Raw genomic sequence first — 14752 nt, 5'->3', positions numbered from 1 at the left:
AATGACTAAAGGTCAGGCTAGTGTGTTACTGCAGTCTTACTTATTTCTGGAAGAAGACGCCCCGTCTTTCTTGGTTGACTTGCTGTCTTCGTCATCACTGGCGCTGGAGCGTGACGACAGGGAGTGGCGACGGTAACGCTTGACCGCTGCGGGCCGCTGGGGACTGGTGGACATTGACCTGTCACACAGCAAAGCAAGGTCACTCAAAGAAGTCAACTACACAGTAAAGCAATGTCAAAGTATTCAACTACACAGCAAAGCATGGTCACTCAAAGAAGTCAACTACACAGCAAAGCAAGGTCACTCAAAATATTCAACTACACAGCAAAAAAACGCCACGCAAAGTATTCAACTTCACAAACTCATCAAGCAGAAATGTTCATCCTGAACAGGGAAATGTCCATCCTGAACAGGGAAATGTCCATGCTGAACAGGGAAATGTCCATCCTGAACAGGGAAATGTCCATCCTGAACAGGGAAATGTCCATCCTGAACAGGGAAATGTCCATGCTGAACAGGGAATGAACCCGTTTGCTGTCAGGAAATATTTGTGTAGATAAGCATAGCCGGTATTTACCTGAATTGACAAATTACAGCGTGCCCTTGATGCATCAATGAAACCACGGCTCACACATTGCTTGTTTGTTGTTTTTCTTCTTCTTCTTCTGTTCTTTATTCAACCGTTTGTTGCCCCCTTAATGCAAGTTACCCAGGATGTCCTACAGGCAGCGAAAGGGTTAAACTGAATGCACAGCCCATGTGAGTGTAAGGCTTCTTTTTAAGCCTACTGTCTATATGATACTTACCGAGACAGTACTATTCTTGCACATTATCTATTATAGGCCGAAAAAATTGGACAAAACGCTGAGTGGGTACAATTATCTCCCATAACCATGCGCCACCGTGGATCCCAAGCACTGTCCGAGTGCTTCCCCCTTACAGGATGTAGGTGGCGCGTCCTCTTTCTTTATGAGCTGCAGACCCTCAAAAAGCCCATAACATATCAAGAGGGGAGGCGGGAGGGAAACTCTAATAGTACTGTCTCGGTAAGTATCATATAGACAGTAGGCTTAAAAAGAAGCCTTACAGTCAATATAACACTTACCTCGACAGTACTATTCTTGCACAGAATACCAGAGTGGTGTGAGGGTGATATGTAGAGTATTAAACTCCTTAATCAAAATCACTTAAATCCAAGGATTAAGATACCCAGGCAATTTTCGAACAGTACTACCGTAAAAGAAAATATACCCAAGAAACATACCTTAGACTGACGTGACCATGCTAGCAACCACTGCTGTGTGGTGAACTCAATGTCAAAGTCCAGGCCACTCAAAGCTTGAATACCACTGAGTCTACGGCAAGTGGCTAAAGCGATGAGGAACAATTAGTCTTAAAAATCAGCAACTTGATACTGATGCCTGCCAGGGGTTCAAACTCATTGCTACGCAGGAGTTTGAGGACCAGAAAGACATCCCCCTTGGGAAATGAAACCAGAGGTTTAGACACCGCTGCATTGCTAATACCCGAAAGGACATTAGCGATGAGGGAGGACCTGATCAAGTGTTCAGTTCTGCGACCAGTAGCGGCCGCAATCGTGGAAGCGATGGCAGATCTGTATCCAAGAAGAGTCTTAGAAGAAAGACTCTTCTTTTGATACACTTCCACCAGGAAGTTGGCCAAGTCCTGTGTTGAGGGATAAAGCGGCTTTATCCCCTTGGACAAGGCGAAGGTGGCCCAAGCTCTCCAGCGTAAGTCGTAGAGCTGATTAGTTGATCGCCTCTTAGCGTTCAAGGAAAACTCTACTGAACTCTTGTGCAATCCTAGTGCAAGCAGTTTGGAGCGCACAAGAGCCATGCGGTCAAGCACAGACTCTCTGGACGTGGATGAGGGAGGCATGATCGAGGCTGGAGCAGACCTCCCCCGTCCAGATCCAGAGGTAGAGGGTCTACGTGGGTGAGACCGCGAAGATCTGGAAACCACGGAGCTGTTGGCCAGTAAGGCGCGACCAAAATCAGTCTTGGTCGTTCCTGCAGATATTTTGCCAGCACCCTCGGAATCAGAGATGTCGGGGGATAGGCGTAAGCATCGAGGAGCCTCCACAAGAGAGTGAATGCGTCCAAGTGGAACGCATTCATGTCTCGAAAGGGGCTGACGTACCTGGGAAGCCGAGCGCTGAATCGAGTTACGAACAGATCGATCAGAGGACGGTCCCACCTTGCCCACAGACGCTGTAGAACGTTGTGAGCGATGGTCCATTCTGTGGAGAGAACCTGATCGCCCCGACTGAGAATGTCGGCCAGGGCGTTCAGTTTCCCCGGAACGAACTGGACTGACATCCGGACCTGATTGGTCTGGCACCAGAGCAGAATCTCCTCCGCCAACAGGGAGAGGGACCGAGAATTGGTGCCCCCCTGGTGGCGAAGGTAAGCTAAGCATGTGGTGTTGTTGTCCCCGTTGAAAATCAGAGGGGCCAAGGACAGGCCGAATGGGAGGGCCCGAAACTCGAACACCGTGCCCTCCCAAACGAACCGGAGCAGATGTCGGTACCCCGGGGCCACCAGGATGTGGAAGTAAGCATCCTGGAGGTCCCAGACATGGCCCAATCGTTTGGCCGGATGGCCAACCGGACCGACGAAGGGGTTTCCATCTTGAACTTGCACCTGTGAAGGTACAAGTTCAAGGTGGAGAGGTCCAACACCGGCCTGAACCGGCCGTCCTTTTTGGGGACGGTGAACAGGCGGGAGCAGAACCCCAGAGAAGGCTGAGAAAGGGGGTAGACCGCCTTCTTCTCGACCAACGAGTTCACCTCGTCCTGAAGAGCCTGCCATCTGGCAGGCTCTCGAGGAGGGGGGAACGTCCAAGGTAGAGCGGACAATGGAGGTTGTGACGACAGCGGTAGAGAAAACCCCGACCACACCACCCTCAAGAAAAACTGGTTGGAGACCAGTCTGCCCCACATGCCGCGGGCCCGAAAAAAGGGAACCGCCGGACGAAAGAGGGGCAACTTGAGGGGGCGTCAACGTAGGGCCGGGACTCACTGAAAATTCTGCTGGCGGGCAGGCGCAGGCTTGCGACCACCCCCCCTGGTGGTGCTGCTTCCCCTTACCTGTCTGAGCACCCTTCGTCTTGCTTGGGAACGCAACAGGCGCCTAAGAGGAGGAAGAAGGAGGCAGTGAAACTGGCTTCTTCTTCTTCTTCTGAGGCTGGGAGCTGGAGGTGACTGTAGCACTTCTCTTACTCCCCGCCGCCGTCGCCGAAGCAGCGAGGCCAACCATCAGAGAATCAGTGTTCCTCTGGCGTGTGGACTCCACCACAGAACGAACAGTGTCCGGATGAAAGAGGGAAGAAGGCTGAGGAAACGTGTTCCTCAGACTCTTCCTCATATCCGGAGGCACTATAGAAGTAGGCAGAAAATGATCACGGAACAGGGCCAATAAAGTGGACCCGTGTTCCAATGGCCAATTCTGCCGCAGACGTCACGCACGATCGCACGGCATGCAAAGCCCGATCCACTCGAACCGTGTCAAGGACCCGAGTGGAATCGGACTCTGCCCGATTGGGAGGGTCCAACAGTGTGGACAGCGTGCTCATCCATGTCAAGGCCTGTGATTGGGCCTCGACTGTGGACGAAACGGTGGCCTCAAGATTGTGGAACGAAGCAGAGCTCAGTTCCACCTTCTTGACCGAAGGCACCTCCCCAACGAACACATCACCGTCAGCCCCACCCTAAACACTCGAAGTCTGGAAAGGGAGAGTTCGAGAGTCAAAGGGAAAAGGGAGGGACGAAACAGATTGGACACGAGGAAACAGTGGAGGTGCGCCTCCCAAAGGAAAGCATGGCACTGAACCCGCGTCCTCCCGAGGAACATAGGTCGCGTTTGCACGTGAATCTGTACTCCTCAGGCGATGTGCTGCCGCTTCCACCGTGGCACTTAGACTAGGGTGGAACGCGAATTGCCGGCGGCCGGATCGTTCATAAAACGAGCCGCCGGCAGACGCGGCGTGAGCCTCCCGCGCCCGGGCCGAAGCGGACTCAAAGGACGAGAGGGCGTCTCAGGGAAGGACGTCCTGAAACTGTTCAAACGTCCTTCTAGCTGTGCGAGGACGAGCCTCCTGCCTCTCGTCCTCAGACCCCGGGTCCACGTCCTGTGTGTCAACACTAGACGACAGACGCTTAAGAGAGGCATCCGTGACGTCAAGACGCCGCGTGATGTCTGTCATGTACTGTTGGAAAGTACGAAGCATAGCTTCGGAAGTTCCATCAGAAACCGGCAAGGGTAGAGGTTCAGTGTTAACCTCAGGGCGACCCTGATCCTCCTCCCTATCGTCCTCCGACTCACTCTCCTCTTCACTTCCCGACAACTCCTCAAAAGCAGGAGTGTAGGGAGCTTGAGGGGGAAGAGCCGAAAGCGATGAAGCAGGCTGTGAAGAAACGCCCACAGAAGCAAGAGGCCGCGAAGACCCCTGCCCCAAAGACGAAACGTCTCCAGCAGCCGAAGGGGGAGAAAAACAACAACCCTGCGACTGTTGGGTCAGCCCAGCCAACGAACCCCCGCCATTTATAGACTGAACAGGAACCCATGGGGTCTGATCAGAAAAGAAATGGTCCGGTCCGGTCGGGGGTGCCGATCCGGTCCGGTAGGGTGGTCCGGTCCGGTGCCGTACCATCCGGAGGTCCCGTTCAGCACCGAACCATCGTACCCAACGAAGTGTTCGGGTGGTTAGGTCCGGACGTGGACATACCGTACCATCCGGACCCGTAGGTCCGGTGGTCCGGTATGGTCCGGTTCGGTGCCAGACCATCCAGACCAACAGAGGTGGTCGGGTGGTCCCGCACCGGACCATCCGGACCCGTAGGTCCGGACCCGTAGGTCCGGTACCATCCGGAGGTCCTGTTCGGCACCGAACCATCCGTACGCACAGAAGTGTTCGGGTGGTTCGGTCCGGGCGTGGACGTACGTACCGTACCATCCGGACCCGTAGGTCCGGTTCGGTGCCAGACCATCCGGACCAACAGAGGTGGTCGGGTGGTCCGGACCGGTCCGGTAGGGTGGTCCGGTGTTCCGGTCCGGTGTTCCGGTCCGGTCCCGTACCATCCGGAGGTCCCGTTCGGTACCGAACCATCCGTACCCACAGAAGTGTTCGGGTGGCTCGGTCCGGACGTGGACACACCGTACCATCCGGACCCGTAAGTCCGGTATGGTCCGGTTCGGTGCCAGACCATCCGGACCAACAGAGGTGGTCGGGTGGTCCGGTCCGGACCGGACCACCGGTCCAGCACCGGACCATCCGGACCCGTAGGTCCGGTCCGGTCCCGCACCATCCGGAGGTCCCGTTCGGCACCGAACCACCCGTACCCACAGAAGTGTTCGGGTGGCTCGGTCCGGACGTGGACATACCGTACCATCCGGACCCGTAGGTCCGGTTCGGTGCCAGACCATCCGGACCAACAGAGGTGGTCGGGTGGTCCGGACCGATCCGGTAGGGTGGTCCGGTGTTCCGGTCCTGTCCCATACCATCCGGAGGTCCCGTACGGCACCGAACCATCCGTACCCACTGAAGTGTTCGGTCCGGACGTGGACCTACCGTACCATCCGGACCCGTAGGTCCGGTGGTCCGGTATGGTCCGGTTCGGTGACAGACCATCCGGACCAACAGAGGTGGTCGGGTGGTCCGGTACCGGACCATCCGAACCCGTAGATTCGGTCCGGTCCCGTACCATCCGGAGGTCCCGTTCGGTACCGAACCATCCGTACCCACAGAAGTGTTCGGGTGGCTCGGTCCGGACGTGGACATACCGTACCATCCGGACCCGTAGGTCCGGCATGGTCCGGTTCGGTGCCAGACCACCCGGACCAACAGAGGTGGTCGAGTGGTCCGGTCCCGACCGGACCACTGGTCCGGTACCGTACCCTCCGGACCCGTAGGTCCGGTGTGTTCCGGTTCGGTGCCAGACCACCCAGACCAACAGAGGTGGTCGGGTGGTCCGGCCCCGACCGAAACACTGGTACCGTACCGTACCATCCGGACCCGTAGGTCCGGGGGGTCCGGCAAGGGCCAGAGGTACTGTCCCGCACCGGACCCTAAGGTCCGGTACGGTCCCGTACCATGGGTCCCGTCCGGACCAAACCCGGAGGTCAAGTCCAGTCGGGACCCGTGGGTCCGGTTCGATCCCGACCCGTAAGCCTGGAACGTTCCGGACCCTTGGTCCGGACCATCCGTCACCCGAACACCAGACGCTAAGGAATGGCGTGGGGTCAAGACGGTCCGGTCGGAGGTGTCGGTCTGAGCAACAGAAACAATGTTCCCGTCGCCCTGACCATTCGACAGAAGTACCACGTTCTGTCGAACACCTCCACGTCCAGTAACTAGTCGGCCGGAGCGTTTCAAGAGGGACAGCCACCAGTCACACGGACGTCAGAGGGAACCGTAGTAGCAGTGGTCGTAGGCACGAAGCCTGAAACCCCTGCCCCCACAGGACCGCCCTGAACGGGGTCAATTCGCATCCCAACCCCAGCGGGGAGGGAATTCAGAGACCCCGTCATCTCCTCCGATCTCCCCCCCCAGGAGGCCGAAACTACTGTCAAAACAGCAGCAGACGACCCAGCGAGGGAGTTCAGAGGAGGACCCGTGTCCCTCCTGGCTTCCACAGCGGTGGAAACCGAGGAGGGCACAGGAGAGGCACCGGAAAAAGAAAGATTTTAATGCCAACTGCACCCGGTGTTCCCAGGCGGTCACCCATCCAAGTACTAACCGGGCCCGACGTTGCTTAACTTCGGTGGTCGGACGAGAACCGGTGTTTTCAACGTGGTATGGCCGTTGGCTGTCAAAACCTGAGTCTCTCCAGTAGCCCCTAGATCGGATTCACCAACCCCCAAAGAGGGTTGGGAATCGACCTGCCCCCGGATTCGAGCCAGGGGGGAGAAGGAAACCTTCCCCCCAGGCTCGAAACCGGGAGGAGCTGAAGCCTGAGACTGAGGGCCGGACAACGGCGTCGAAGGGGGGGAAGCCTGTTCCACTGAAGGAGAAGGAGAAAGAAGCTTTTTCTTTCCCCTCGAACTTCCCCGAACCTTCGACGGCGCAGCCCCGCCCGAAGTCCCAGGCTCAAGCCCAGCCTGTTTGAGCAAGCTCGCATTGAGCTTGCTCAAACAGGCTTTCTCCGCCCTCCCTCGCCGCAAACGCAAAGCGTTTGGGGAGGGAGAGTCGGAGCGCCGAAAGATCCCCTTCTCCGTGCGTAAAACATGACGCTGGGCGCCCGGAGAAGGGTTGCCCCCGGCAGACTCTGGTTCCGTAGAACCAGAGCCCAAAACAGGACGAGACATCCTACCTCGCCCTGTACGTACCCTTAAAGACCGAGAATTAACAAAATTCAAAGAAAATTTAGGTCAATACTCAAGTGAATGCGGCGAAACGAGAAGCAGACGACCGGTCACCACGAAGTAGGACGGGAGGCACGCCGAGTCCGCCACACAAAAACGGAGGCACAAGTTGAAGGAAACACAACGTAGCCTCAAGCCAGAAGTGGAATAACACACAATAATCCAACAGGTGATAGTCCACACAGAAAAGGAGCCTCTTAGTCCAAAATAATCCGGGAGCGTAGCAGAAACACAGCCGGTCTGACACGCGCGAAAAAAGAAAGAGGACGCGCCACCTACATCCTGTAAGGGGGAAGCACTCGGACAGTGCTTGGGATCCACGGTGGCGCATGGTTATGGGAGATAATTGTACCCACTCAGCGTTTTGTCCAATTTTTTCGGCCTATAATAGATAATGTGCAAGAATAGTACTGTCGAGGTAAGTGTTATATTGACTGTGCATTTCAGCCCATGTGAGTGTGTGCATTTCAGCCCATGTGAGTAGGTGCATTTCAGCTCAATCACCTTTCTTTGCTTCGAGATTTGGAGCGTGACTTTGATCTTGACCTTGAAATGGATTTTGATCGGGAAGAAGACCTGGATCGAGAGCTCTTTGTTCCTGCACGTGATCTGGATCGACTCCTAGACTTTGATGCTCTGCTTCGTGACCTTGACCTTCGGTAGCCCTGAGACGTTGACCTGGATCTATTTCTGTCTGCACGCGGTCTGCCCCAAGTGGAACTTGTTCTTTCTCTGTCAAAGCGGCCCGTTCTGGGTGGGTCCCTGTAACGACCTTGCCTCTCTCTCCAACCCTGAGTCCTTCGTTCGTACGACCTGGACCGTGACCTCCGGTCCCGTCTGAAGCGATTCCTGCTGTCACTTCTTCTCCTTGATCGAGAACGGGATCTAGTCCTGGACCGTGACCTTGCTCCTTTTTGCCTGAGGTTCTGGGGTCGAGCCTTACTCTTCCTGCAACAGCCACAGAACATCACGTCACTCCTCTCTTCCCTTCCCTCGGCCACTTTCAGGGACAAAGAAAGAGAAAAGGGAGAGTTTATTCAAACCATGCAATCATATATCATTCTCAAACAGTATCAACTAAAGTGATGAAGTTAACCCTGCTGCTCAATTATGAATAACTTTCCCACGAAAGAGCGGTACCACATGTCATATGAAAAAAATGTGAAGATTTTTTTCTAGCACTAAAATAACAAATAATGTGGATGCTAATTCTCAAACATTTCTCACAACTTTTTTTTTAATTCAAGAGCAGCTTCAAAACAAGAAAACTGTAGGAATATTCTGGAACCTTGAGGGAGATTACTCTTGCTGGCATGACCAACATGTGTGAATGCATGCGTGTTTAACCATTCACAACTGCCAAAATGAAGTTGGAACACAAAGTTTATCATTTAAGGATCAAGGTTCTACAAATTTCAAAGGGAGGGGAGGTAGCTGATACCGTAAAAACCATGTTAGCAGGAATTGAATTTATGCTTACACTCTGAGTGGCAAGCACAAATCTTCAAATATATCCGAGGTTACAAAGTGTTTTAAATGTCCTCAAGTAATCAGGTTGCGAATCAGCAAGGGAGGTAACTCATTCCCCTAAAATGTTCCTTTGGAGCTTTTCTGTCATATTTTTCTTTAATTGTCATTCTTTGATAATAAATTTAGAAAACTCCTCTGTGTTCATTTTTCAAATTTTTAATTTTTTTTTCAAATGCCTCTGCTAACACCCAGGAGCCGGGTCCTGACTGTTAGTACTAAATCTTTTCTTTCTGATGTGTATGGGGAAGCTGAGGCCCCATGTCTGTCATAGAATAACAGGAACATAATATTGTTCACACTGCCAAAGCCGCAACAACTCTACCTCAGTCACACCATTCACTCCTTCACACTAATATAACTGGGACAATAACTCTCAAGCCGAGAGGCGTTAAGGCACGCAGAGACACACGTATGTCATGTTAATAGGGGGGAGCTTGCTGAGAAGACATCTGTGTGCTCTGGTCTCAAGTCAAACTACACCAAATCACACTGGTTTGGACCAGGCTAAACCGGTTCCAAGCGGCTGGATGTGGTGTGGGGAGGGGAAGCAGAAGACATGAACACCGACCATGGCTGATGCCTGACTGTGTCACAGTGCGACTCATTGACAGAGGACCCATCAGATCTGACCGGGGGGAGTGACGGGCCCTGAACGGCACCGGACGCCCCCTCTTCGTCGCTTTCTGCCCCAAAACTGGTGATGAACTTGACCTGGCCTACGTCCTCTGGTGACCTTGACCGTGACCTTGATGATGATCCAGCTCTGCAACAAGTACCAACCAACATGTAAGTCACACACACATACATAAACAGAGAAGCAAGCAAAGGAAAGAAATAATAATAATAATAATGCAAACTTTTATAGCGCTATTCTAGAAAAATGTCTACTCTTAGCGCTTTACAATACATACATCGACCAAGCATACTATACACGCACAGGCAAAGAAACCGACCAAACATAACCAACAAACTATACATGCACAGGCAAAGAAAACGACCAAACATACAATACACGCACAGGCAAAGATAACGACCAAACATAAACAAACATACTATGACCAATCATAACCAACATACTATACGCGCGCAGGCAAAGAGAACAATCAGCACATGTAATAATTACTGACAACTAATGATGCAGGCATACAATGACAAATACTACATAAGGGTCAGCCAATGTTGCTCCTATTAGTAAAGCAGGTCAACTTCTGCTGAAGAGAGAGAGAGGGAGAGAGAGGGGGTGAGTTAGTGGAAAAGAAAAGGAGAGAGGAGGGAGTGGGAGTGGGACTGAGTGGGAGAGATAGGAAGACTAAAGGAGAGTGGGGGGGGGAGAGAGAGAGATGGGATAGAGAGGGAGACTAAAGGAGAGTGGGGGGGGGGGGGGAAGAGAGAGAGATGGGATAGAGAGGGAGACTAAAGGAGAGTGGGGGGGGGGGGGGGGAGAGAGAGAGAGATGGGATAGAGAGGGAGACTAAAGGAGAGTGGGGGGGGGGGGGGAGAGAGAGAGAGATGGGATAGAGAGGGAGACTAAATGAGAGTGGGGGGGGGAGAGAGAGAGAGAGATGGGATAGAGAGGGAGACTAAAGGAGAGTGGGGGGTGAGAGAGAGAGAGATGGGATAGAGAGGGAGACTAAAGGAGAGTGGGGGGGGGGGGGGAGAGAGAGAGAGATGGGATAGAGAGGGAGACTAAAGGAGAGTGGGGGGGGGGGGAAAGAGAGAGAGAGAGAGAGATGGGATAGAGAGGGAGACTAAAGGAGAGTGGGGGGGGGGGGGAGAGAGAGAGATGGGATAGAGAGGGAGACTAAAGGAGAGTGGGGGGGGGGGAGAGAGAGAGAGATGGGATAGAGAGGGAGACTAAAGGAGAGGGAGACTAAAGGAGAGTGGGGGGGGGAGAGATGGGATAGAGAGGGAGACTAAAGGAGAGTGGGGGGAGAGAGAGAGAGATGGGATAGAGAGGGAGACTAAAGGAGAGGGAGACTAAAGGAGAGTGGGGGGGGGGAGAGAGAGAGATGGGATAGAGAGGGAGACTAAAGGAGAGTGGGGGGGGGGAGAGAGAGAGAGATGGGATAGAGAGGGAGACTAAAGGAGAGGGAGACTAAAGGAGAGTGGGGGGGGGAGAGATGGGATAGAGAGGGAGACTAAAGGAGAGTGGGGGGAGAGAGAGAGAGATGGGATAGAGAGGGAGACTAAAGGAGAGGGAGACTAAAGGAGAGTGGGGGGGGGGGGAGAGAGAGATGGGATAGAGAGGGAGACTAAAGGAGAGTGGGGGAGAGAGAGAGAGAGAGAGAGAGATGGGATAGAGAGGGAGACTAAAGGAGAGTGGGGGGAGAGAGAGAGAGAGATGGAATAGAGAGGGAGACTAAAGGAAAGTGGGGGGGGGAGAGAGAGAGATGGGATAGAGAGGGAGACTAAAGGAGAGTGGGGGGAGAGAGAGAGAGAAAGAGATGGAATAGAGAGGGAGACTAAAGGAAAGTGGGGGGGGGGGGGGGGTGGAGAGAGAGATGGGATAGATAGGGAGACTAAAGGAGAGTGGACTGACTATTAGGGTTTAACGTCCTCTTAGACCAACTGGTCTATATTGGGACAGGTATTGGTAATACGCTGGAGATATGGTGTGATACTTTGATTCGAACAAGCCCGCTGTGGCTGTCTTCTTCGACACACCAGCATTGGGTTTGTCTCGTCAAAATATCGAAATACGATCATGATAATCAGAGACAAGAGATGATGCATGCGTGTCTTCGTGTTTTCCAAGCCCTGAGACTTTCGCTGTGAACGTGGGATTTTTTCGTGCGCATGTGTGCACACGGGGGGTGTTCGGACACCGAAGAGAGTCTGCACAAAGTTGACTCCGAGAAATAAATCTCTCGCCGGGATGGGATAGAGAGGGAGAATAGGGGGGGGGGGGGGGGGGGGAGAGAGATGAGATAGAGAGGGAGACAAAAGGAGAGGGGGAGGGGGGGGAGAGAGAGAGAGAGAGAGAGAGGGCGAGAAAAGGAGAGTGGGAGTGAGAGACAGAGAGAGATAGAGGGGGGGGGGGGGGATAGACAGGGAGAGAAAAGGAGAGTGGGAGGGAGAGAAAGACAGGGCGGGGGAGGAAAGGGAGAGAAAAGGAGAGAGAGGGAGAGAGAGGGAGGGAGAGAGTGGAAGAGAGAAGAAGAGATAGCTCTTGGTCCCACCTTTTGTAGGGTTCATACTTGGGACTGCTTCGTGCTGCGTAACTGTAACACAAGATGTCACAATTATCACAACTCTTTATTACAAGATGTCACCATTATCACAAGGTAAAAACAGAGGTCAATATGTTACCTTGGTCATTAAACAATAAACGTAAGAAGAAGTGAAGAATGTCACAAATTGAAGAGACCTCATCGCTATGAATCAATAACGGACAATCATCAGGCTGGAGAAAAGACGCAAAACCTTCTCTGGAAACACTAGCAAAACAATCTCTGGAAACACGAGCAAAACAATCTCTGGAAACACGAGCAAAACAATCTCTGGAAACACGAGCAAAACAATCTCTGGAAACACGAGCAAAACAATCTCTGGAAACACGAGCAAAACAATCTCTGGAAACACGAGCAAAACAATCTCTGGAAACACGAACAAAACAATCTCTGGAAACACGAACAAAACAATCTCTGGAAACACGAGCAAAACAATCTCTGGAAACACGAACAAAACAATCTCTGGAAACACGAGCAAAACCTTCTCTGGAAACACGAGCAAAACTTTCTCTGGAAACACGAGCAAAACAATCTCTGGAAACACGAGCAAAACAATCTCTGGAAACACGAGCAAAACCTTCCTTGGAAACACGAGCAAAACAATCTCTGGAATACGGAGAGGGTCTAGTGGCAGCCATGGCCGAAGCAGCGTTCCGTGTTAATGCCCTGCTGCGGGAAAGAAAACAATTTTACTTCCCTTTGTTTATCGAAGCAATGTTATAGCAATCCCATTACCTCTTCTGACAGCTACAACACATACACACACACACACACAGTGTAATTAGAACACAAAAAGAAGGATTGATCCTTGATTACTCTCTGCAACAAAATGGTTTTCTCAGGCACACAATGCTTTCCTTGGGAAGAAAGTAGCTTTCCTAGAAAAATTGCAGATCTGAGGAAAGTTCTCCAGACTGAATGGTATGGATCAAACGAGTCAACACGACTCCCTTTTAACTTGTTCGCTCTCCAAAGTTGCAAAACAAAGATTCCACATTATTTGCTCTCAATGTTGACTTGAGTCAAAAACATGCCTACACAGCTCTCATAACTGTTCACCTGCAAAACACACACACGCCCATGCACAAAACCACACTCACATACATGCACGCACGCACACACACACACCAATTCTCTCTAAAAAAAAAACTACACATGGTCTAGTTTCAGTCTTGACTCAATCGCCATTACTGTGTCGTGTCTAATACCCCCTACACATGGTCTAGTTTCAGTCTTGACTCAATCTCCTTTACTGTGTCGTACCTAATACCACCTACACATGGTCTAGTTTCAGTCTTGACTCAATCGCCATTACTGTGTCGTACCTAATACCACCTACACATGGTCTAGTTTCAGTTTTGACTCAATCTGCATTGCTGTGTCGTATCTAATACCCCCTTACACATGGTCTAGTTTCAGCCTTGACTCAATTTGGAGCACTGTGTTGTACCTAATACTCCCTACACATGGTCTAGTTTCAGTTTTGACTCAATCTGCATTGCTGTGTCGTATCTAAACAAGAAACTACACATGGTCTAGTTTCTGCCTTGACTCAATTTGGAGCACTGTGTTGTACCTAATACCACCTACACATGGTCTAGTTTCAGCCTTGACTCAATCTCTATTTGGAGCACTTGGCTGTATGTTGTATTTTAAGGGTGGTCACTTGCACTCTTTTCCTTGGCTGTATGTTGTATTCTAAGGGTGGTTACTTGCACTCTTTACCTTGGCTGTATGTTGTATTCTAAGGGTGGTCACTTGCACTCTTTACCTTGGCTGTATGTTGTATGTTGTATCCTAAGCAGGGTGGTCACTTGCACTCTTTACCTTGGCTGTATGTTGTATTCTAAGGGTGGTCACTTGCACTCTTTACCTTGGCTGTATGTTGTATTCTAAGGGTGGTCACTTGCACTCTTTACCTTGGCTGTATGTTGTATGCTGTATTCTAAGGGTGGTCACTTGCACTCTTTACCTTGGCTGTATGTTGTATTCTAAGGGTGGTCACTTGCACTCTTTACCTTGGCTGTATGTTGTATTCTAAGGGTGGTCACTTGCACTCTTTACCTTGGCTGTATGTTGTATCCTAAGGGTGGTCACTTGCACTCTTTACCTTGGCTGTATGTTGTATCCTAAGGGTGGTCACTTGCACTCTTTACCTTGGCTGTATGTTGTATCCTAAGGGTGGTCACTTGCACTCTTTACCTTGGCTGTATGTTGTATCCTAAGGGTGGTCACTTGCACTCTTTACCTTGGCTGTATGTTGTATTCTAAGGGTGGTCACTTGCACTCTTTACCTTGGCTGTATGTTGTATTCTAAGGGTGGTCACTTGCACTCTTTACCTTGGCTGTATGTTGTATTCTAAGGGTGGTCACTTGCACTCTTTACCTTGGCTGTATGTTGTATTCTAAGGGTGGTCACTTGCACTCTTTACCTTGGCTGTATGTTGTATTCTAAGGGTGGTCACTTGCACTCTTTACTTTGGCTGTATGTTGTATTCTAAGGGTGGTCACTTGCACTCTTTACCTTGGCTGTATGTTGTATTCTAAGGGTGGTCACTTGCACTCTTTACCTTGGCTGTATGCTGTATTCTAAGGGTGGTCACTTGCACT

At 51.6% G+C, this 14752-nt stretch overlaps 1 protein-coding gene and 1 non-coding gene across 13 annotated transcripts in view; both read right to left on the bottom strand.

Annotated features, from left to right (window-relative positions):
• The window catches only part of LOC138952072 (CLK4-associating serine/arginine rich protein-like), an 81302-nt gene that overhangs the window by 24248 nt on the left and 42302 nt on the right, over positions 1-14752 (bottom strand). For all 12 annotated transcript variants that reach the window (XM_070323647.1, XM_070323648.1, XM_070323646.1 and 9 more), the window contains exons 11-14: positions 12092-12133; positions 9481-9675; positions 7887-8330; positions 41-178 (exon numbers count right to left, since the gene is read on the bottom strand). In XM_070323647.1, the coding sequence (XP_070179748.1) occupies positions 41-178; positions 7887-8330; positions 9481-9675; positions 12092-12133 (819 nt within the window). The remainder of the gene's footprint in view (positions 1-40; positions 179-7886; positions 8331-9480; positions 9676-12091; positions 12134-14752) is intronic.
• Positions 6709-6827, bottom strand: LOC138954022 (5S ribosomal RNA). The gene has a single exon (XR_011451690.1). It is a non-coding gene; the product is annotated as a 5S ribosomal RNA (ribosomal RNA).

The sequence above is a fragment of the Littorina saxatilis genome, linkage group LG17 (assembly GCF_037325665.1).
Source record: "Littorina saxatilis isolate snail1 linkage group LG17, US_GU_Lsax_2.0, whole genome shotgun sequence".
NCBI lineage: Eukaryota > Metazoa > Mollusca > Gastropoda > Littorinimorpha > Littorinidae > Littorina > Littorina saxatilis.
Note: the sequence above shows the minus strand (reverse complement) of the source record. Positions and strands in the feature narration are given on the sequence as shown.